The 24,068-nt window shown below is 38.3% G+C and overlaps 3 protein-coding genes across 7 annotated transcripts; 2 read left to right on the top strand and 1 right to left on the bottom strand.

Annotated features, from left to right (window-relative positions):
- The first annotated feature begins 951 nt into the window (after positions 1-951).
- Positions 952-12,825, top strand: LOC121252721 (DNA repair protein UVH3). Of its 5 annotated transcripts, none has more exons than XM_041152493.1 (19): positions 952-1,176; positions 1,267-1,517; positions 2,008-2,189; positions 2,280-2,403; positions 2,693-2,770; positions 3,023-3,138; positions 3,233-3,365; positions 5,015-5,092; positions 5,201-5,254; positions 5,944-6,128; positions 6,389-7,799; positions 7,889-8,089; positions 8,570-8,764; positions 9,285-9,370; positions 9,610-9,907; positions 9,991-10,127; positions 10,799-10,883; positions 11,148-11,681; positions 11,914-12,825. In XM_041152493.1, the coding sequence occupies exons 1-19, from the start codon at positions 1,089-1,091 to the stop codon at positions 12,625-12,627; spliced, it is 4,950 nt and encodes a 1,649-aa protein (XP_041008427.1). In that variant the 5' UTR covers positions 952-1,088; the 3' UTR covers positions 12,628-12,825. The 5 variants fall into 5 exon arrangements, with proteins under 5 accessions (XP_041008427.1, XP_041008430.1, XP_041008425.1 ...); XM_041152496.1 differs by having other exon boundaries at positions 952-1,517; positions 6,389-6,581; positions 7,147-7,152; positions 7,919-8,089; XM_041152491.1 differs by having other exon boundaries at positions 952-1,517.
- Positions 12,826-13,149: 324 nt separating this feature from the next.
- LOC121252720 (WAT1-related protein At3g28050-like) lies at positions 13,150-16,977 on the top strand. The gene is made up of 7 exons (XM_041152490.1): positions 13,150-13,718; positions 13,820-13,885; positions 14,061-14,174; positions 15,667-15,901; positions 16,026-16,184; positions 16,294-16,445; positions 16,698-16,977. The coding sequence occupies exons 1-7, from the start codon at positions 13,276-13,278 to the stop codon at positions 16,879-16,881; spliced, it is 1,353 nt and encodes a 450-aa protein (XP_041008424.1). The 5' UTR covers positions 13,150-13,275; the 3' UTR covers positions 16,882-16,977.
- Positions 16,978-17,391: 414 nt separating this feature from the next.
- LOC121252719 (protease Do-like 9) lies at positions 17,392-22,623 on the bottom strand. Its single transcript, XM_041152489.1, is given in 10 exon segments — positions 17,392-17,812; positions 17,910-18,014; positions 18,115-18,165; positions 18,261-18,362; positions 19,134-19,366; positions 20,286-20,477; positions 20,724-20,904; positions 21,008-21,207; positions 21,820-21,939; positions 21,942-22,623. Coding segments are annotated over 10 exon segments (1,761 nt in total). The 5' UTR covers positions 22,420-22,623; the 3' UTR covers positions 17,392-17,713.
- Positions 22,624-24,068: the final 1,445 nt, after the last annotated feature.

Below are 24,068 nucleotides of genomic sequence, written 5' to 3'. Positions count from 1 at the left end.
ATTGCGATGCTTGGAACGCTCGTTCATGACATGAACAGTAAAATAAATACAGAAATATATATATAAAGAGAAGTGAAAGATAAAATGATTTACGCAGTTCGGTATTAAGGCCTGCATCTTCACTTGAGGAGGTGATATCACTATGCACAGATCTTTGATGCAAGTACTCATCCTCTATTTGCTCTCAAATGCTAAGGAGGGAAAAAGAAGATGGTCTGGTTGGTGGAGTGAAGTCACTCCAATGCATCTCTCAAGTTATTGCTTTTTACCTCTGAGTCTTTTTAGTCTTTTGTGCTATTGGGCTTCTAATTCAACATGGGCTGGGCTATTAATTAGCCTTTAATCTATCTTGGATTTTATACCAACAAATATTAACGTTTTTTTTTTTAATGTAAAACTATGAATTTCAATTTAGAGTGTATTTTTAAAGGTAATGTTTCGTATAATTATAAAGTGTGTAAGTGATGTATATTTATTTTAAAAAAGAGTATAATTTATTATTAAAAAATTAATTTTTTTTATATAAAATCTATATTTATTTATTTCTTTTAAAATAATTATACAACATTTACATACTCTGTAACAATTATTATTTTTTTAAATAAGAAGCCCAAGATTCTTTTGTAACGTTGATGTACAGTCGTATTCCTTCTTGGAGCAATATGTTTATTATTTGTTTGAACAAATCTGCACGTTTAAATACCGACTTCCACTGTTCCACAATGACAAAGTCGTCCTCGTACATTCTACGACGTCGTCATCATTCCTTCCGTTCCACGAAACTAACCTAAACTATATTACTGAGTAATGATATACCAATATAATATATTATAATATAATGTGTTAAATGTGAGATATTTTTATAAAAATACTCTTTATTTAATATATTATTATATAATATATTATATAAAATATTGTGGATAAATCATTTTCTTGTTAATATCTTGCATGGCTTCTCCCGACATCGTTTTGACCACAATCTGTGCTCTGTCTACTTCCTACGAAATCCTCTTTTAATATGTCTTGGCGGCAATGGACTAACTGAAAATCAGAGAAGAAAGCGTCGTCGTCGGCACTACAACTTACCAATGGGAGTGCACGGTCTTTGGGAACTACTGGCCCCCGTCGGCCGCCGCGTGTCCGTTGAAACCCTCGCCGGAAAAAAGCTCGCCATCGGTACTACCACTCTAGCCCTAACCCTATTCCTAACTCTCAAACCTCACGAGCCTTTGATTTTCATCAGTAGAATTATGAATTGTATTCCAGATGCGAGCATATGGATGGTGCAGTTCATGAAGGCGATGCGGGACGAGAAGGGTGAGATGATACGGAACGCTCATTTGCTGGGATTCTTTCGACGAATTTGCAAGCTCTTGTTCCTGAGGACCAAGCCTGTCTTCGTCTTCGACGGGGCGACCCCAGCTCTCAAGCGCCGTACCGTGATCGCGCGCCGCAGACAGCGCGACAACGCGCAGGCCAAGGTCCGAAAGACCGCCGAGAAGTTGCTTCTCAATCAGGTTCGTCTTGTTTTTCATTATTTTAATTTTGAATTTCTTCTATTTGCTTATGGTAATGATGAGATGCAATAAATGAGCAGTAAATTTTTGTATGTAGCTCTGTGTTTGTAATTGGATTTCCTGCCGCATTTGAGTATTATTGGTAATTCATCGTGTTAGATTTTGGATGTAGAAGGTGACTTTGCATTTCGCGTTGGACATTATGTGGCTGTGTTTCGCTGCAACTCTATTATTTTATACCATTTGAAACACCTGAAGAATGTACTCTGTCAGTTTGGTGAGCGAACTGGGGAAACACCTTTGGACTTATAGATTCTAATTTTGATCTCGGTCTGGTTTTTTGGAAGTGAAGAGATCTCGAATGAGTGTGAATTTCTTTTCTAGAAGCCGAGTTGGTGAAATGGAGGATAACTCTAGTTAGTTTCATAGTGAGGTACAATTGACTGGTGTGTTTGATATGATATGTTGGCTATCTGCTTCTTGCTAACAGCTTAAGGCAATGAAACTGAAAGAACTGGCAAAGGAAATTGAGAACCAGAAGAAAAGGCAGAAGAAGCAGAAGAATGATGCTAAGGGTGAGAAGACTTTGTCAGAAGAAACCAACATGGTTGGTAATCAGTTAGAAAGGGATATGGTTTCCAAAAGTTTCAGTCAGGAGAAGCTAGATGAGATGTAAGCTGCATGCCCATTTGTAGTTTTCAGGCTGTCTTCCGACTATGTGGTTTATAGGTTTCATTGACTGTTGAATGATTTGGTTTTTAGGTTGGCAGCATCTATTGCAGCAGAGGATAATGGGAGGTTTCCTAACAATGCATCAACATCTGCTGCTGCTGCTGCTATTATTCCTGCTGAGGAGGATGATAGTGAAGTGGAAGAGAGGATACTAGTAAGTTTATTCTACGTACTCTATGGATTATTACCTTTTGTTTTTTACAAAATCATAGACATTGTGTCTCATGCTGGACCAGTTTGCGATGTAAGTTCTGCATTGGGAATTAATTAGTAATAGTTGGTTTATACTATTTCAGGCTGGCTTACTGAACACCTGCATTTAGAAAATACTTTCTTTCTTTGGCTTGGGAGGTGTTAAGTCTCATACTTAATTAATGCTCATGTTCACTTCGTGATCTGTTTGCTAAATATTTGAGGGTTATTGCATGATATTTGTTTCTCAGCCTCCAGAGCATGGTGAAATTGATCCAGCTGTATTAGCTTCTTTGCCTCAGTCGATGCAACACGATCTTCTCGTTCAGGTTAGTTTCCTAATATAAATAGATAAAGGTTTCTTGTCAAGTCAAATATTTTACATTTTCCTTCATTTTGCTTTTGTTTTCCAAGCATTTTACTGTATATTGTATACATTTCATTATTATACAGAATATTGAAAAAATTGTTTTGCATTAACCCAAGCAGTGTCAATGTTTTAATGATAACCTTTTTGTTTTACTTATCAAGGGAAAAAAACATAGTTGTTTGACTCAATTCTGTTGGGTTTGATGTAACAGCTCAAGGGAAAGATGATTATGCCAGGTGAAACGGGTATGTTTGGTTGCAGTTCAAATGGTGGGGATGCGATATTGAGGAGTGGGCCGAGTGGCAATCAGGAAAAGCTAGATGAAATGTAAGCTGGGTTCACAGTTGTAGATTACAAGGGTATATTTACCATATGGTTTTAAGAAAAAAGTTATATTATTGATTCTGATGAGTAAGTTTAGGTTGGCAGCGTCTATTTTGGCAGAGGAAATTGAGAGGTCACCTAACTGTGCGTCAAAATCAGCTGATCCTTTTCCTTTTGGGGAGAATGGTGAAGGATACGAAGATGAGGATGAAGACGAAGAGATGATGTTGGTAAGTTTTTGTTTAGTATTTTTTTTATAAGTAAAATGAAATTTTATTGAACGAATGTAATAGGCGAAGCCCATGTACACATGAAGTATACAAAAGAAACACCTAGTTACATTCTATAAATCAGAAGAAAATAGAAAATCATGAGCAGAAGCTCCATCAAGACCTATAGCAGAAAACCATTGTAATAAAGTAAATACAAAGAATTTCCAGATTTCCTCCAAGGTGCGCTCCTTATCATTGAAGCATCGCTCGTTCCTTTCCCACCAAATACACCACATGAGGCACGAAGGAACCATCTTCCACGCTGCAACCACTTGTTTAGAACTACGAAGCCCCATCCAACACGCAAGCAAATCCACTACTGTCCTCGGCATCACCCAAACCAGTCCAACTCTACTAAAAACTCCATCCCATAATGCCTTAGCCACCTCACAATGCAAAAGTAAATGATCCACCGATTCCCCATGCTTCTTACACATAAAACACCATTCCATAATAACAAAACCCCTCTTTCTCAAATTATCAAACGTCAAAATATTTCCAAGTGAAGCTGTTTAAATGCACATGAGACCTCCAAATGCAACTTTGGAAGGCACATGAGACCTCTTTCGCTCTCCAAACCGAGAATTTTTTGCTGCCCGTATGCTTCCATATCATTTTATCCCTCTCATCACCCCCAACCCGCAGGGAATAAAGGAAGCAGAAAAAATCAGACACCTCGTCAAGTTCCCAATCCTGAACAGCTCTCGTAAAACCAACATCCCACTTCAAAATTCCATTCGAAATTACTGACAGATCAGCAACAGATGCAAGCCGATTAGATGCTATATGAAACAAAGTAGGGAACACGCTACAAAGAGCCCTATCACCACAGCAAGTATAAAGCCAAAATTGGACCCTTGTACCCTCACCAAGTATCAAGCCAAAGTATTTGCTTGGAGTTATTACCTTTTATTATTACAGTTGATGACATACTATTGTGTTTTATCAGCTTATAATTCTAGCTAGGTGTTTCTCTTGTATACAACTTGTGTACTTATAAAATAAAATTCTCAACTAACATAAAAATGACGCTGATGGGGTTGCTAGGTCAAATTGGTATAACCAGTTCAATAGATTCTCTAATTCCTTGAAATATAAAAGCTGGGGAGTTTGAAAACGGTTTTCTGTAAAAAAATTACCTCACGAATCAAATCCCAGCAGGATTTTAATCACTCAAAATCTTGGATTTCAAAATCCATTTATTGAAAAGGAATTCCTAATCATTCTAACAAATAGGTTACAATGAACTTCAAATCCCTTTATGTCTAAAATTCATCTAAACAAAAAATTTGAAAATCATGAGTTTTGGAGTCAAAACATTTTAAATCTCGACTTAAAATCCAAATGCAAATTCAAATTCGTATATTTAAACTCAACCTATAGGAATAAGGACTCATCACGCTATTTCAATATCTATTACACAAACATGGCCCAAGTGTGAATGTGGTTAGTTTGGATTATGCTGGTAGTTTTATTAACACCCATATTTGGGAAACAAAGACACACTTTGGGTTTGTGTGGTTTAGACCATAGTATCATGCTGTCATGTGAGACTTATTGACCTCTGTTAAAAATATGTTGTTTATTTCATTTAATTAAATTTGCAGCCTGAAATGAATGGGGAATTTGATCCTACTGTATTGGCCGCTTTGCCTCCATCAATGCAACTTGATCTTCTTGTTCAAGTAAGTGCCCCTACAGATTGTTTATGGATTTTTCTCAGCTTCAGCATTTTGGCTTTCCCTTCTTGACATTCCTTTTATTATGATGTTTATTATGGATGTTCTCTGTAGATGAGAGAAAGATTGATGGCTGAAAACAGACAGAAGTATCAGAAAGTCAAGAAGGTTGGTAATGGGATGCATTCATGTGCGTTTCTGATTCATTTTAATATGCAATAATCCTGTGTACCTGGGCTATGTCTTTTTTTTATCTTATGAATAAAACTTGATTACCTTTAAAAAAATTAATATGCAATAATGTCAGGTTGCAAACATGACATACGTACACTAATAAGTTCTCTGCTGTTAGAAACAGTAAAAACGTTATTCAATGAGATATGCTCATTCTTGTGGTGAAAGTTGTTGATTTTGCTAGGCATTCTACTTTTAGGATTGAAAAATAACATATTTATCAATTTTGGAAGATGGATAGTTCAGAAAATATCTCATGAATACTTGTATCTAGTTATCCATATAATTATTGGTTTTGCCATTTTCATAATTCTTTAGTTAGACTAGAGATCCTATGGTGATATAATCAGCCTTTCCAAGAGTCTGGAATCAAAGCAAGTGGGTTGCCAGTTTACATGTAAGGTTCTAAAGTTTCTGAGCAAAGATTGATATCACATGCAACTATATGCCATAGGAATTCTATATATACTGTTTACCAAGATGAGGATAAATTATTTAGCAGTCTCCCTCTATAATCATAAGATTGATCTATACATCATAGCGATGATATGATTCCTTCCAATTATGTCTTCGTTTGATAGTATGGATGCATCTTATTATTGATTTTTTTTATGCTCTTTTAGGATCCCACAAAGTTCTCGGAGCTGCAAATACAAGCTTATCTAAAAACTGTTGCTTTCCGTCGGGAGATAGATGAAGTGCAGAAATCTGCTGCTGGGAGCGGGGTAGGAGGCGTACAAACTTCTCGGATAGCCTCTGAAGCCAACAGAGAATTTATTTTCTCATCATCATTTACTGGTGATAAACAGTGAGTCAATGTCCATATTTTGTATGTTAATTATGCATAAAAAATAGTCCATGTTTTCTGTTTTTTTTTTTGGGGGGGGGGGGGGGGGTGAGAAATATTAAATCTTTGATAGATATAATGATGCTTGTTCTTCCTAACTAAGTGTTTCCTCTTGTATACATCCCGTATACTTGGGCTTCTTATATTAGTATTAATAAAAAAATTTTACAAAAAAAGAAATCAAGGTTTTCATTTGTTTTCAACATTCTTAAATATGTCAGGGCGTTTAGAACTGCCAGAGGAGAGACAAATGGAGATAAGCAACTAGAGACACCAAGAGAGCATCCTTCTCAAAATTTCATCAATAGTGTTGCATCTGCCAGTAAGTCCAATGCCATGAGTGGTTCAGGCTTGGATGAATCTAGGAGGGTTTTTGATGACAATATTGAAACATATATGGATGAAAGGGGGCACGTCCGAGTTAGTAGAGTGAGAGCTATGGGGATCCGTATGACTCGTGATATACAAAGAAATCTGGACTTGATGAAAGAGGTTGAGCAGGAAAGCACAAATGCAAGAAAGATTGCAAATGCTCAAACTATGGTTGATGGAGACACAATTAGTGCCCCAAGAAGCTTTCCTGGTACCAAGCAGTCTGTAGAAACTTCACATTATGGTAATAGTGAATCTGTTAATTTGAATGGGAGAAATGAGGAATCCAATGTAAAAAGTGACACTTCCATAGAGATATCCTTGATAGATGGTGGGGAGAATGGTGATGACGATCTATTTGCTCGTTTAGTAGCAGGAAATCCAGTAAAAAGCTTTTCTGCTGATAACACCCCATCAAGGAAGCAGTCTTCTAACCTTTATTCAAATTGTGATTGGGAAGAAGGAATCATCAAAGATAAAGTTGGTAGTTTCTCTAGTAACAATGGAGGGGAAATTAAGCCTTCACTTGAGAAAGACAAAATTAGTGATGAGAGTGACGTGGAATGGGAGGAAGGGCTTTGCAACTTTCATAAAAGCACCTCCCCAGAACAAGCGGAAGCAGGAAGAACAGTTTCTAAAGGTTATTTGGAAGAAGAGGCTGATTTGCAGGAGGCAATAAGGAGAAGTCTTGAGTATGTAGGGGATAAGGAATCTAGTCTTGAATTACCACAAGTTCAGAAAAATCTTGAAGAAGTTCGTAAAGATATTGCAATCTTTGGTCAAAAAAATAATATTGGTGGGAAACTTCTGGTAGGGGAGCATGGTTCTCAAGAAAGTGAATCATTTTGTGAAATAGTATATGGAGATGTAAAGCCAAATGGTGTGGCTGGAATTACTGTCTCACAAATCATTGAATGTTCTGGGAGACAGTTGAAGTCATCTGTGGCATGTAGCTCTGATAACTCTGGGAATCAGATCAATAAGCCATGTGAAAGACAACCAGGTTCCCATTCTGAACAGGCAATGCAAGATGCCAGTGAAAGGGACAGTTTGTACAGAGAAATTCCAGGTTCAGAATATGTTGCTCCGTTGCAAAAAGAGGTCCATGTGGTTGCAGAACAACCTCTGGGTACTTTTAGTGTTGGTGCTGGATCGCCCAATTTTCCTAGCAGGGGTTCAGAGCATAATTCTCATATATCTGGTGCCAATACCAGTGGCATTCAGATTGGTGATGAGTTAAATGATCCTAAAACTGAAACCGTATGTTATTTTATTGATATGGTTAACCCTGATTTTCCTCTAATTAAGTTATCCACAATTGACTTGGAAATGACATTGATTTTCAGCAGAAGTTGGCTGCAGAAGAAAAAAATGGCCAACATGGTTCTCCATTTGAGGGAAATGAAAATATCGACGCCGAAGTTATAGAAGGTACTTTGGCAGAGGAAATCCAAATTCTGGGTCAAGAATATTTAAGTCTAGGAGATGAGCAGAGAAAGCTTGAGCGTAATGCAGAATCTGTCAGCAGCGAGATGTTTGCAGAATGCCAGGTGTGGCTTAAATTTTGCAATGTTCGAATAATATATATGGTTAATATTATTTATTTTATTTTCTGAGCAATGGACAAGATCAATTGATTGGTATGAACAATGGTCAAGATCGATTCATTGGTATGACTGGCTTGATTTAGTAATGGACCCCAATTTATGCTTCGTTGCACTGTTGCCTTGTGTTTTAGACACCAGGTTGTGCCGTGCTTTGAGAATGACTTTGTTCAAGGGAACTCTAAACTCATTTGGGAAACAGCCCTTCGATCCAGTAGACAGGCTTTGGAGTTTGTCAGTTGATGCACCTATTAGATTTTTTACTCCATTACTAAACTTATGAAAAAGAAAAAGATTTTTGACTTACTGAAACAAATGAGAAATTGATAAGTTATGGCATTTTCTCGGTCAGTATGACTTTGCTTCAGTAAGTTATGGTCTTTCTTGGGAAAAGATAAGTCCGTTATAATTTTGATGAATTTGCAGGAACTACTGCAAATGTTTGGTTTGCCATATATAATTGCACCAATGGAAGCAGAAGCTCAATGTGCTTATATGGAACTTGCAAACCTTGTTGATGGTGTCGTGACTGATGACTCTGATGTGTTTTTGTTTGGGGCAAGAAGTGTATACAAGAATATATTTGATGATCGAAAGTATGTTGAGACATACCTCATGAAGGTCCGAATTTTGTGTTGCTGCATTACTATTCTTGTTGTTCTATATATTTTGTACCAACTATACTTATTTGTTTGAAAGTTTATTATAATTTGTATCTTTGCGAGGCTTTGTTAGATGAGAGTATTCATCTTAATTCTGGTCCTTTTTTTTTTCATAAAAACCATTTACCATTTCTTGATATGGATTTTTTTCTTGGTTGAAAAAGAAAACACATCTGCTTTTGTGGTATCCAAATGTTATCTAATTGTTTGATTTTTTTAAAACTTTTTTGGCTTTGTGATAAGCATATAACAAGAGTGTCCTTTGAATATCTTTTTTTCAACTGGAGTGAACAGAGCCTTCAGTTTTAGCTTGGGGCTCTTTGATTCTTGTTCCACTTTTTCATCCCTATGGTGCATGTTGTTACTCAGGCCCCTTCCTTGTATTTTTTATTTCCCCCTTCGTTTTCTTTTCTTCTTTTGTTTTTTTGGAAAGTAATTAAATTATGCTGATGCAATTTGCTCACACGTTTTATTTTCAGGACATGGAGAAGGAGCTTGGCCTGACTAGAGAAAAATTAATTCGGATGGCATTGCTTCTTGGAAGTGATTATACTGAAGGTGTCAGGTAATTAACAGCTGCAGATCTGACTTCCTTTGCTGTTTGTACTTTTGCTAGTGATTTGACCATGAAAGTATTGCCACATATATTTCTAATTTTACCGTGCTTCATACAAATTTCGTTTGTCATTTACTATTACGGGAGTCTCATGCTATTGCTAGTTTACATATATATACAACTGAATTTTATTGTGAGGGTGCTGAACTTGGTTGCTAACTTAATACATTGATTATATTTTTATGTAGTGGGATTGGCATTGTCAATGCTATTGAGGTTGTAAATGCATTTCCTGAGAAAGATGGCCTCCATAAATTTCGGGAGTGGATTGAGTCACCAGATCCCACCATCCTGAAAAAGTTTGATGCAGAAACAGGATCAACTGTGAAAAAAAGAGGACCAAAAGTTATTGACAATGGTTTGAAGTGCTCAAAAAGAAATTTAGAAGAAGTCTCTGGATCTGACCTAAACATTTTAGAAGGTCAAGAGCAGCAGCAGTCTGTAACTTCCATGCACGACATAAAGCAGATTTTTATGGATAAGCATGTATTGATCATGTTGTCCGCCTTGTTATTTACTTGTCATTGCTCTTTTGTTTTCATTCTTATTCTCTCTTCTCCTTTTAATAGAGAAATGTGAGCAAGAACTGGCATATTCCTCCTGTTTTCCCTAGTGAAGCAGTTGTCTCTGCTTACTTTTCTCCACAAGTGGACAATTCAACTGAGCCTTTCACGTGGGGAAAGCCAGATCATTTTGTTCTTCGCAAGTGAGTTATTCGTTGAAATTTAGCTTCGGGGTCATATGAGTTGTATCTTTTGAGATGGTTGATGATCATTTTCATCTTTTGATACATTAAAGAATAAAAAATGAAAAAAGAAAAAGAAAAGAAAAGGAAGAGAATTTTTGGGTTTCTAGCTTGGGTCACTATGTAAATCTATCAGCTCTCATCACTTGAAGATTGTGTCCCCTCCTCTTATAAAAAAAGACTGTCTGTCCTGTTAAAGTTTTCTTATAGTATATTAGCTTGAAGGGGAAGTTGTCTTTTTATTATGTATAGTCATGCTATTAATCAATACTTAGGCTTTTACATATTCCTTGTGCAACCTGGATTTATTTTTCTGGTGTTGGACAGGGCTTCTTCTTGTTAGTATATTCAGTTTGCACATTCTGCGTTTGGGCTTGATTTCTTTTCAAATAACTTTGTGAAAGCCCATGCCCACTTCTTCCTATTTATGGTTTCTAGATGCACGCCATATAATGGCTAACTCATATGGTAAAACTACAAATGATTAATCCAGTCCAAGGGCAGAATACATGCCTCCACTGCCAACAATGCACCCACATTTCTGACAGTATTCACAATCCTTACACTTTTAGACAAATAAAATTGAAATATTTCATAATTAATTTTCTGACGAGCTTCTTTTTATTTCACAGATTGTGTTGGGAAAAGTTCGGGTGGGGTAACCAGAAGGCAGATGAGTTGCTAGTACCTGTTCTGAAGGAGTACGACAAACACGAGGTTAGGGACATGCACTTTCTTTCCCCCCCCCCCCCCCCCCCCCCCCCCCCCCCCCCCCCCCCCCCCCCAAAAAGAAAAAAAAAATCCAAGAGAATTTGGCTCTCATCTCTATCATCACCTGCTACTAAATTAAAATCAATTGGTGCACATAATCTGAGCAATATTTAGTTGGCTATCACACATCCTTGTCAGTTATGATGTTATTCATTTATCCCTCATCTCTGAAGATGGTGCTCACAAATATATGTTACTTGTTTGATGAAGACTCAATTGCGGTTGGAAGCATTTTACACTTTCAATGAACGATTTGCAAAAATTCGTAGCAAGAGAATTAAGAAAGCTGTTAAAGGAATCACTGGGAGCCAGACCTTGGAGTTGATGGATAATCCCTTACTAGAGGTTTCTAGGAGTAGAAAGAAAAGAAGGGCAAACCCTGTTGAACCTGGGGATAATAAGTCTGAAAAACCTTCAAGCGAAATAGAGGGGAGTGATGTTGGGAACCAGCATTACTCTATGGACAAATCATTACCCAAACATTCAAGGAAAAGGAGGAATTCTGTAGAGCCTATTCCAGCCATACCACCTATGGAGACAGAAGGCAGACGAAGTCGCAACAAAGGATCGCATGGGAATGGAAGAGGTGGAAGGAGAGGGAGAGGAAGAGGTGATGGAGTAGGAAGAGGAAGGGGAAAAAGAAGTTCTGGTTTTGAACCACGTGAAAGCAGTGGTAATGACACAGACGATGATGAGCAAGAAGTTCTTGTGGAGAATTTAGAAGTGCCAGACAAAGTTCGTAGGGTAAGCTACAGTCTTTTTCTGTTCTCTTAACAATAATTTGCCAAAGTATCACCTTCATGGAATTATGTCCACCAAGCCTTTTTCTAATTATGTGATTTACCATTCAGTTCAGATTGATACCTGAGATATGGATGTTATCAGAGAGAATAAAGTCTTGTAGTCTTTTCATTCTTACCTTACCCAACTTTAAACAATTCATCTTTGCACTCATTTTCCTGCTTATATCTTTCAGTCGATGAGAATTCGGAAGCCTGTGAATTACACTGTGAATGACTCTATGATGGATGATGGGGAGAAGTCATCAGACCAGAGTGATGAAAAATGCTCTGCTGGTGAGGCAGTAGGACGGGATTTATCTTCAGCCCAGGTTGTATGTGAAGATGCTGCTGCTGGTCATAACGAAAACAAACAGCATAATAATGCAGGAGATTATGCTCATGAGGAGCACTTGCATATAGACTATCATGAAATGGGTGGTGGGTTTTGCACTGACAAATGTGAAATTGATCTGCCAGATGTGAGCCAATGTGGCGATCCTTCTTTTGGGGCCGAGTTTTGTAAAGACTACCTCAATGCGGGAGGTGGGTTTTGCTTGGATGAAGGTGAGACAAAGAATGACCAAGATGGAACTCATTGCCCTACAGCTAATGCCTCAGGAAGCGCTGACCCAGACCCATCCCATCGCATTGATTTCACAAATGAAGCTGATCTTGATTTTGGTTCAGTTCAATCTAACTTGGGCCCCAAAGGTGCCTTGGATGGACTTCATGCCACAGGGAAGACAGATGCATATGATACCGAATCGAATCTGGACCTTCAAAATGCTTCAAGTAATGAGGGTAATTCGAAGGAGGATGCGTCACCGCCTCGGAATACTACTGGAAAGACCTCTGTTGGAGGTCTAAGTGCTATGCCTTTTCTGAAAAGAAAGCGTAGAAAGAGCTAAAACTCCCAGACATTCTGGTTTTCAAATAATTTATTCTTTTCTCGTATTTTGTGTATACCTGATTCCCCCTCTACTTTCCCCACCTTTAAAGCTGCTGCGGCAAGCTTCCTTTAATCCAGTTAAATAGGAAACAAATCAATGAACTTACAACTATTAAGTAAGAAGTGTAGCCGTCGAGGAACAAATAGTCAATTTGATCAAATGTTTCCAAATATCAAATATGAAGTTCAGGCATTCAAGTCAGTGAACCTTAAGGTTGTGTTTGGATGTTGAAGTGAGTTGAATTGAGATGATAAAATATTGTTAAAATATTATTTTTTAATATTATTATTATTTTGAGATTTGAAAAAGTTGAATTCTTTATTATATTTTGTGTTGGAATTTAAAAAAATTGTAATGATGTGTTGAGATGAGCTGATGATCCAAAACGAAGCCTAAAAGAGCAACAACCATCATTGATGATGAGATGCATGGTGCATGCCTGACTGCATGCCTTGATTTCACCTGGAAGAAATCAAAACTGGTGTTTGGTGAATGGTGATACCCTACTTAACTTAACTACTCTTGATTAATTATTTAGTTTGATGATGTCACACGATATGGAAGGATCTTAACGTGCTAATTTATATATAATATATTATACCAGAGATGCGCTTTTCACACGTGATTTACCCTAAAAGAAGAGAAAAAAGAGAGAGCAGCAATATGTTTGGCATTACCGTATCTCTCTCTCTCTCTCTCTCTCTCCTTCTTTTAAGGACTAAACAAGCAATCCCACACATTTCACATACTTCCCCTTCATTGTCAAGTCAACAGCAACCAGTAACAGCTCGGTTTTGCCCTTGCATTGTCAAGTTACTCTTTCGTGTCTCTGTTTCTTTGGGTTTGAGCCAGAAAAAGATGAATGGAAGGTATTGCTACAGGGATGTGCTGCCATTCACGGCCATGGTGACCATGGAGTGCACCAGCGTGGGCTTAACCACACTCTTCAAGGCAGCCACGTTGACTGGGATGAGCTACCATGTCTTTGTTGTTTATGCTTATGCTGTTGCTGCTATTGTCCTCTTTCCTGCACCTTTTATCTCCCAAAGGTCTCTCTCTCTCTTCTACCATTGGTTTTACAAACTTCAACTAAACAGGTAAATTTGACATGAGCTTACAGTTTCTATGTTCCTGTTCATATGATTTGCAGATCAAAAGAGCTTCCTCCACTTAATTTTTCCATACTGTCGAAAATTGGTCTTCTCGGGCTCATAGGGTACAGTTATTTCACACATGCAGCTATGATGATCTACAAAGCCAACCTATTATTTTTGTTGGATCAGTAAAGCTTATTTTTATTTACATGAGAGTAAAAGCTCTTAACATTTTCTCGTTCTTATTTCTTTTCTAACTCTGTTTTTCAATTTGAATCGTTGTTGGGTTGGGAGCAGGAGTTCATCTCAGATCATGGGGTATGCAGGCATCAATTTCAGCTCTCCAACACTTGCTTCAGCCCTCAGCAGCCTGGTGCCAGCTTTCACCTTCATACTTGCCATAATTTTCAGGTTCTTCTCCACTCCTTCAATTTAGTTACCAAAAATATCCTCATGTGTTAAAAGATCAAGTGGCCTCTATATACAAATAAAATAAATAAATAAAACAGACTTTAAAAAAAAGGTTGAAGAGGGTTTCTTTTTAATCATGACAACAAGGGTTGCAGTAACTCTGTTCTGTCTAGTTGCCTCCTTTGGCTTTGGTTGCCTAGAGAAAAACCTGCAGTTGATTCAATTAACGGAAATGCCAAACCAGAATCAGGAATGACCTTAATTCTATGAGCAAGTGCTTGGGCCAAAGTCAGTAACCAGCCAAGCTTAGTCTGACCCAACTTGCAGTAGTCACTACTGCATTCGATAGTCCTTTCCCAATAATTGGCATTGTTTGATAATGATCACTTAACAAGTTTGGATGAAAAAATTATACTATTGATGTCATTTGATGTCTGGTCTTACCAGTTAAGGTGGAGTCAAACCTTTTGAGCATCGTGAACCACTACCTAACTTTCATATTCGTTAAGGTTTTTACAACGCCTTCACCTACCTCTTCCAGTCCCTGAAGAAACTATGAGAAACTTCATCGCAGAGCTTCCTCAGGAAAAGACCTTCCCTATTCCCCTTTCTTATTTTCTACTTCCTCCCACACCTCTCCATAGGATAGTTGGAGAGATTATTTTCTTTCATTTTCTTTTCATCTTCCCCACCAACCATACCCTTCTCGTTTTCTTTTTCTTCCTACTACCTCCACCACCCTCTCGCATACCCTTTATTACTTCTACTTTCAACACTATCGTTACTACCATTTACCTCCAAATTAGTTCCTTAACTTTTTAGCAGATTTCTAGAGTAGAAAAATTCTAAACATAAGTTATACACCTTGCACACCACTTAAAAATATATAATTTTCTTTTTTTACCATCATGTTTGATATTGAATTGAAATATGAAATATAATGATAAAAAAGTAAAATCACATATTTTTAAGTGATGTGTAAGAGTGTAAGGCTTCTATGTAGCACAACTCGACTAGAGTAATATGCATATCCAAATCCAATAATTTCAAATCTATATCTTGTGAAATCCAGGACACCTTCTTTTCCACCGACAACCTATAAATTAATGAGGTATTGAATCTATTTTGGTCTACAAAGATGCGGTGGATATCTCTTTTTCGTTTGCTCCAATATAGCAAACACCAATGCACCCCAAAACACTCCAATAGCATTCTCTTTAAAAGCGGGCATTTTCTTGAGACGCTCTCAAAGTCAAGAAACCATGAAACCAAAGTCACTCCTGTGGTCCCATTTCCACAACTTTTTTTTCCCCTTTCTTTTGATTGTCATGCACTATTTTGACTGTTCTGAAGTGACTGTTGGGTTGGGGCCTCACATCTTTTACATATCTATATGCTTGTTAACACACACACAGGTATATATGTGTATTTACTTTTATCATTCGCTCATCTCGTTTTTGCCATTTCTTTTCCCTGTTGTTGGCATTAAAAGAATGGAAAAGATGGATTCGAGAAGCTCGAGCAGCTTAGCTAAAGTTTTGGGCACCATGGTATCAATATCAGGTGCATTTGTAGTGACTCTCTACAAAGGCCCGCCGATCATTATTACTCGGTCATCATCCCTTTCACTTCATCCACCTTTAAGCTCACTAAAATCAAATTGGGTAATTGGCGGCCTTCTACTTACAGCTGACAATATTTTGCTTCCACTATGGTACATTGTTCAGGTGGGTTTCTTTCTCATTACACAGGAACCCATTTTCAATTTATTTTTCAATGTCTACGTTGCTTGAGATTTGCAAATACTGTAGAAACGAAACTAGTCTGAAAGCTATGCCTTTTTATTTACAGGCACAAATTATGAAGGAGTACCCAAATGAACTGACCGTGATATTCTTTTACAATTTATGCGTGAGCATCATAGCTATAGTTGTAGGTTTGATTACAGAAGAAGATCCAAATGCTTGGAGATTGGAGCCAAATATAGCATTGGCCTCCGTGGTGTGCTCGGTAAGAAGCTAACACACACCATTTGTACTGTGAAATTTAAAGAACAAGACAGCCTTATGACCTTTCTTTATAAGTTTTAATGTCTTGATCCTGCTTTTTCCGAGTCTAGGGACTCTTTGGGTCATTCTTGAACAATGCAGTTCATACATGGGCGTTACGCGTGAAGGGGCCTCACTATGTAGCAATGTTCAAGCCCTTGTCCATTGCCATTGCTGTTGCCATGGGCGTTATGTTCCTTGGTGATACTCTCCATCTTGGCAGGTACTAGGACAGATAAAGCCTCTTTTTTTCAGTTCCAATTAACCCTCAACACCCCAAAAATCCAAAGATGAGACTAGTTATGCTCAAAATAAGTTAGGTAAGTACTGTTTATTTCCTGAACGTCCTTGCATGGTTTTTCAACGTTGTCTTTCTTTAGAAAACTAAGTCCAATACATAAAGAACTAAACAAATGCTCTAGTCTGCTCACAGTTTGTTTTATGGATTCAATTGCCACTTTTCTGCTTTTTACAGTCTTGTTGGAGCAACAATAATATCCATCGGCTTCTATACTGTAACATGGGGAAAAGCAAAAGAAGATATGGGTGAAGACTGTGGAGTCCGTGGCCTGGAATCACCATCTAGCCGCCAAAAGGTCCCTCTATTGCAGAGCTATAAAACTGTAAGTGGTAGAGAGAAAATGCAAGCGATTGTGTAAAAAGCATGCTCTAAGCGTGCAGCACCTAGTTGAATTATACAAAATCATATGGACTTGCCAGTGGCCACTAGTCAGAGCACATCAAATATTACGTTACACCCCCAACCTCTCCATCTCTGGTCCAAACCCACACACAGTGGAGAGATCACTTTCTGTTATCCAAATTTCCAGGCTAATTCATATTCCAAACAGGAAGCAGCGCAAGCACATAATCCTGTCCTTTCACCCATCAGCAAAGTTCGTGATGAAACATCCTGCTCAATGTGAGGCATCAGCGGTGTTTATAACATATTACCGCGTAGATAAATTCAACTGGTATAAACAGAGCCCAACCTTTCTATATTATTAGCATCCTACCAGGGAAAGAAGCGCATTCTATCTGGTGCCATGATACAATAATTTAATACAAACACCAAGATTTCATTTCATTTACCAAGACGATGTGGACATGCAAACTCAGATTTATGACATTCACTTGTCAAGAAATATGTCTGCATAAAGACATTGTAATTGTTGATCAAACATCTATCTCATTCTACTAATGATTTGTTGGGATATAAAACAAACAAAAGATGAAAAATCGAAAATCACATGGTGTTTCTGGATCTAGTAAAACCAAGCTTCATCTCCCTATGTTACACTCGTTAAAACAAAGTTCAGAATGCCCATGAACTTAAATCCAAACGTTAATTGAATAATGCAAACCCCAGCCTCACGTTGCATTTCTGTGGGTCCAAGAAAAGATGAACTAATGAACTACGAGGACAGCTACTTGAAGGATCTTCTTTACCTTTCCCCCAACGGAATTCTCTACCTTCCCCACAATCTTCATTCAAGTTTTGAGGTCATCAGACATTGCAGAAGGTATGCAATGCGTTGTCAGAATATCTAAAGTTGCTGCTTTGGCAGTCTTAGTATGTAGGACCACTATCTGCACAAACAAAGTTTTAGTGCTTGTGAAAGTTGAGAGAATGCACATAGGTACATGTGTGTGTCGTGTTTGGGGGAGGGGGGGACAAAGAGAGAACCTGTTGATACTCTAGATCAAACTTTAGATATTCATCGTCACAACTCTCTACCATGCTGGCCAAGCTCTTAAGATTCTTGACAGGTTTACCATTGAAAGCAAGAACCTAGAAATACAAAAGATGAAAAGAAAGATATTAACAAGTGCACATAAAAGTTACTTCCACAATGTTACATTACAGTGTGTTGTACACATATTTCCCTGACCTGAGTATTAACGATATCCTCATACCCAATATTGATGTCAGCCACAAGAACCTAGTACAAATTTTGAGGAAAAAAGCAATGAGTTTTCTGCATTACCTGGAGGTGAACTGACATAAAATGGGGAAAATGATGAGAGAGAGAGAAACCTGAGAAACAACAACAAGCTGTTCATCTACTGATTCTGCCATTGCATGTAGATGCTTTTCTAACAGCTTTACTGGAGCATCAAAATCATAATCCTTTCCGTACTGGAAAAGGTGAAAAAACCAAGCAGTTAAGAAGTAACAGAGAAATCTCTCTTATTGACCCAAGCATAAAGTTCATTTGAATTAGGATATCACATTTCAATTGAAAATCAGAACAAGTTACACGCCCTGAATATTATATACACCTCATTACTAAATGGTCCCCCCCCCCCCCCCCCCCCCCCCCTCTTTCCCTTTATAGCAGGTATGCTAATATTCTATGTATACAAATGATTCAACAATCAGAGCATCCGTGATTGACACAACATGCAGAAATTTATAAAGAGAATAAGCCTCAACTTGTGTAGGATCTCAGATGCATCCCACCCACATTCATTATATTAATTTGAAAAGCGATGCAGAGCTTCTACTTTTACTTGCACTTATCCATTTCATGGGGCACACAGGTAATTGAAACACATAAGTAATGAAGGGCCCTTGAGTATTTGGCCACCAGCTAAACGTTGTACCTGACATGATTGAGCATACAATAAAACCTAGAGGTTACACAGCTAAACATCCCCCAAATCCCATTCTAAAACCTAGCAGTTCATACTTCTCATTAAAATTAATCTATCAATGTAAGTTCTAGAGTCCTATAGAGCCGAAAGTATTGGAACAAACAAAAGAAAAGGTTGCCAAAGCGCACACTGATGCACATAAAAACCCAATAAATGCTTACATCCAGACTCCAGTTCTCTAATAATGCAGCACAGAATTAACAAAGAAAAAAACAGAGAGAGAGAGAGAGAAATTTCAGGCTTAGATACACACCTCAGAACGGAGATAGGGAACAGATATTGCAGTAAAAACAAATCCACCAATTATGAAATAAGAAGGAGGTCTGCCCTTGATGTGTGCTGGGATGAGCCGCTTGTGAGTAGCAAGTCTAATGTTGAATTCAAGGACCTCCGAATCACGAAGAACCTTTACTAAAGCATAATCCCCAGTGTATTTTTGAGATACAAGATAACTGAAACCAATGCGCTCTCCATGCCTGAATGGAACTAAAAAAGAATAACAAAAGTAAACCTTAATAGCCATTATAGGATGGAGAAAGTACACTGCAGTAATCTGCATAAGAATGACATCATCCTCAGATGACATCTTATACAAGAGAGTGTGAGCTGCAGAGCCTAATTAATCCAGACAAGCTTCAAATGTTATTATCATCTACACACTTTAACACAAGTATTCAGGCCTCAACCAGAGTTTTTTTCCAGAGAATAGCAACTGTTAATCTCTCTGACTACCCACTCAATGAATCTGTTTTCTTAGCCATCTTCTGATCTTCTGTGGATTACTTAATTTAATTATCAGATATGGCAGTAGATGGGTCAAATGCTGTAATCACATGACCAACATCTCAGCCAGCTGATTAAGTTTAGCCGCTGACTAAAGCTAACTTTCTGCATATGTTCAATTTCTAGCACCTCCTCTCTCACTCTTGCATGCACCTGGAACCCTTATTTTTCAGTTTTTTTTTTTTTTAATCATGATTTACTTTCCCATGGTTGCCCATCCATCGACCACCACTTAACATTCTTTCTATGTCACCTATTACTTGATGAAAGCATCTACAATTGACCGGAGATTAAGCCATGCAAGCATCCAGAAAGTTTGTAGGCATCACACTTTGACGGTCACATGATGGTGTTTTCCAAAAGAGCATAAAATAAACCTTAAATGCACAAGAAAACTTAGAAAAAACTTCCAGTTAATTAAGTTCTAAGGGGTTTCTATAGAAGATTATCATTTGTAATTTTATTAATCCTCGTAGTAAACATTTTTCAAGTCTGTTCTCGAGACCAGAACAGACGTAAACGTAGAATCCAGTGCACATGAAAAACATACAGAACACATTACTACAACAAATTCCGATCTTAAATTATCATTTCTTTATGGGAGAAAGGGGTGGGGGTTTACCTGTTCCATCATTAGCAATATTAACCCCATCGAAACTCAAGATAACATCAGAAGGCTTCAGAACCTGAGATTCAGGAGCTGTGGGTTCGATTCTTCTGATTCGTACACCCTTTTGATCTGGTGCCATTCCCATTGCCATGCATAGATCAGGGTTTTCCATCTTCTGCCACTCAACTCCAAGAATTGGGAACCCTACAAATTTGAAGGAATGAAAATGAATTCGATCATTCCAATGAACAGACAATGACCACAAAGTTCAGCATTTTCCCCATTCCACAGTTGCTGAACAATGTGCAGGGAGAGGACGACATACAGTATAATCACCTTTATATATACAATAAACAGAATTTCTGCAACAACTTCATACATAATTATATAATTTGAGGTTATTTTCAGGAAAAGGGAGATTTAATCGAAGTAGAACACCACCAGAGATACCTGTATATGCCCCATTCTTTTCATAATCTTTAATGAAGTGCATAATAACTGGTGTTGGTATGACGTAACCAATGTTCTCCGCATCTTCATGTTTAAGAGACTGAAAAGCAATACCCACGCACTTCCCCCTATCATTAAAGGCAGGCCCACCAGAATTTCCAGAGTTTATTGCCGCATCTATCTGGGAAAAAAGTAAGTCAGAGAAAAGGGACGGCAAAGGAATATGTCAATAAACTGTCATATCTGATGTCAAAGTAAGTCTAAAGGAAGGGAACTTCTATAACCTGTAATCCGAGAAGTTCTGTTGACCCGTGAACATAAGAAAGTATCTCTATGCGAGACACAACACCACTTGTCACAGAGATCGTGTCACCCCCAATTGGGTAGCCGACAACAGTTACAGCATCTTGTAGTGCAGGCAAATCTCCAAACTCCACAGGTGAAACTCCTTCCCAGAACTCATCGTCACTCACCGTCAGCATTGCTGAAGAATTGCGGAAAAGGGAGGGAAAAATTCCTTTTCAATTAAATAGTGCACAAATTCAAACCAAATCATTGTATGAATCACCGACACTCTTCAAACATTCATTCAATTAAACCAGACTCTAAGATCGCATAAGCATTGCAGTAGCATAAATGCATGAACCCTTAACAGTTTTAAATGCTATCTAGCCTATCTCTATAAACATCAATTCAATTAAACGGTTAAACCAGCACGGACGAGCTTTCCCAAAGCGTACCCTGCACGAAACATTGACATTTTCTTTATATTCTATATTACACCGGCGTCTTTAATATACACATTCGAACAAAATGAAAATTAGGACTTCTGAAGTTTTTTTATTGACTAAAAACCAAAGATGAAAAAAAGAAAACTTCATTGAACACCTATAACTATTAACCTACCTGGTTAGCAAAGCAACACTAATTTGATAGAACCATAGTCATCATAATCATCACTTTTTATCTCTCTTTCCTTAACGGTACAAAATCCCATGATTTATGTTTGTTAAAAATGCAACTCGATACCTAAACAAACCAAACCCAGGTACGAAATAAGCTTAAAACCAAGTGAAAAGCCCAAATTTCTCATTACCAATATCACACTCAGTCCCAATTGCCAACACCGTTGCCAAGTACTTGGTATCTGAACCCCGCTTCTTCAACTTCACCTGTGTATGGTGCTCCACCGAATGCGCATTGGTCAAGACTCTCCTCCCCCAATGATAAACCCACTACTACTCGAGCTGTACTGCCTCTTCCTCTGCCACATCAGCGAGAAATTGGGCTCAGTGTGCACACAAAACACCTTCACCACCGCGTCCATAGAGGGCACCACCTTAACCACGGTCTCCCACCTTACTGGCTCAGAGATAACCGCAGTGGTGGTGGTGGTCGTCGATGTCGTTGCGAGGGCAAAGTCTCCGTTTTGGTCGGCGTGTCTGGAGCCCCGGCGTTCGGGTGAAGCAGCTATGTTGGCACGGGGGTTTTCGTTCTTCTTGACCTTAGGGGGACGGCCACGGCGGCGCAGAGAAGGCGGTGGGTTGTTTGTGTCCGTAGTGGGTTCGGTGGAGGGGATGGGGACGGAGGCAGAAACGACGTCGTTGGCTGTTGCGGTGGTGGTGTATTGGAAGTCCTTGGTTTCTTCGGCCGAGGTTTTGGGTTTACGACCACGTTTCCGTTTATTTTCGCCCATTTGTATTTTTAGGAGAGAGAAAGGGAGAGAGTACCGAAATGGGTTTTGGAGAGTATAGCAGCTGCTGTTTCTTCTGGGTGAAAGAGGTTTGGGTGCGGACACTGGGAGATTCCCGGAATTCTGTGTTTGTTTGAACAATTAGGAGTAGATGTCCTGTCCGAGAAAGGAGAAGAGCAGCAGCAGCCAGAATGTGAGAGAGAGAGAGAGAGAATGGGGCCTAAAAGTAACAGGGCGGGCAAGTGAGAAATAGCCCTAATGGTTCCAAATTATCCCGGGGTAGGGAGAAAAGCCCATTTGGGCCCATTCCAATGTCAATCCACTTTTGTCTAAAAGTAACTTTGCGGGCAGGTGAGAAATAAGCCTACTATAGATCATGGTTATTACGGCAATTCTGGAGAGATCAATGGTTAGAGACTAGCATGAAGTGGCACGTGTGAGTTTCAGATTAATTACCAGGAGGCAGTAGATTGGGCTGGAGTTGAGATGAAATCTTACAAACATAATGCCTAATGGGGAGGGAAACTCAGAGGAAGGGAGGACACAAATTAAAGAAAAAAAAAAGAAATTTGAGTGTTTTTTTGTGGAGCTTTCCCAGAGAGAAATGAGAAGACGTTCTTTCAATAGGCATTTAACCAAACCTATTTAGTCAAGTATATTAATTGTGAACAAGTTCTAGTAATGAATATATATATATATATATATATTACATATATACATATAATGGGATTTTTTTTTTTTTTTGGAGGGAAATATGCACATTCTCATTAATTAGCAATATTATAAAAGATTAGAAATAGAGTGAGGAACTTCTTCTATCCAATAATGAAAGCCTTGCTTTTGTACAACCAACTGGGCAAGACAGTGAGCCGCTTCGTTACATTTCTCGATCTATGAACAAATGTTGCAGACCACTCCTTTTTGGCTCTAAAGACCACTTTGATATCTTTCACAATATGTCCATAATGAGTCATATTAGTCCTCTTTTGTTGAATTGCAGTTACACTGAAAGTGCATTCCCTTCAAACAACACCTTTGAGAAATGCAGCTCCAAACACAATTCAACATTTTTTCAAAAAGCCAAGCATTCAGCTACAACAGGTTGGTATACTCTAGTTTGTTGCTCACATGCAGATGCCATAACCTCTCCTTTACAATATCGAATGATAACTCCAATACCTATCTTGTGCTTCGTACTCTACACTACAACATCAAAATTAGCTTTAACGACCCCTTCCCTAGGTACAACCCACTGCATGCCCCTCTCAGAATTTTGGACTGCCCTTTGACTTAGTTTATGTGTCTCTTTTGCTTCTTTATATTCCCCCAAAGCAATTAGTGCATCTCCCATCACTCGATCATTACTTAAGAAAGAGTCTTCAAACAAAAATCTGTTCCTTCTATACTAGATACCTTTCATAATTGCAGCTATCTCCTCCAGTTGATCCATCTTCAATACATTGAACATATGTCTCCACAGTTCCAGGAAATCTTCTCCTTGACAGGCCATATTGTGGATTGAACTCCCTCTCTCTGCCCATACATCTCGTTCTTGGTTCGTAACTAGATGTTTCACCTTGATCTTTTTTTTTTCCTGCATTGATCCAAGTGATATGCACTTTTTACACTAAAAGCTGAATCTTTAGTATAAT

Source organism: Juglans microcarpa x Juglans regia, chromosome 2S (genome assembly GCF_004785595.1).
Source record: "Juglans microcarpa x Juglans regia isolate MS1-56 chromosome 2S, Jm3101_v1.0, whole genome shotgun sequence".
NCBI classification, from domain to species: domain Eukaryota; kingdom Viridiplantae; phylum Streptophyta; class Magnoliopsida; order Fagales; family Juglandaceae; genus Juglans; species Juglans microcarpa x Juglans regia.
Note: the sequence above shows the minus strand (reverse complement) of the source record. Positions and strands in the feature narration are given on the sequence as shown.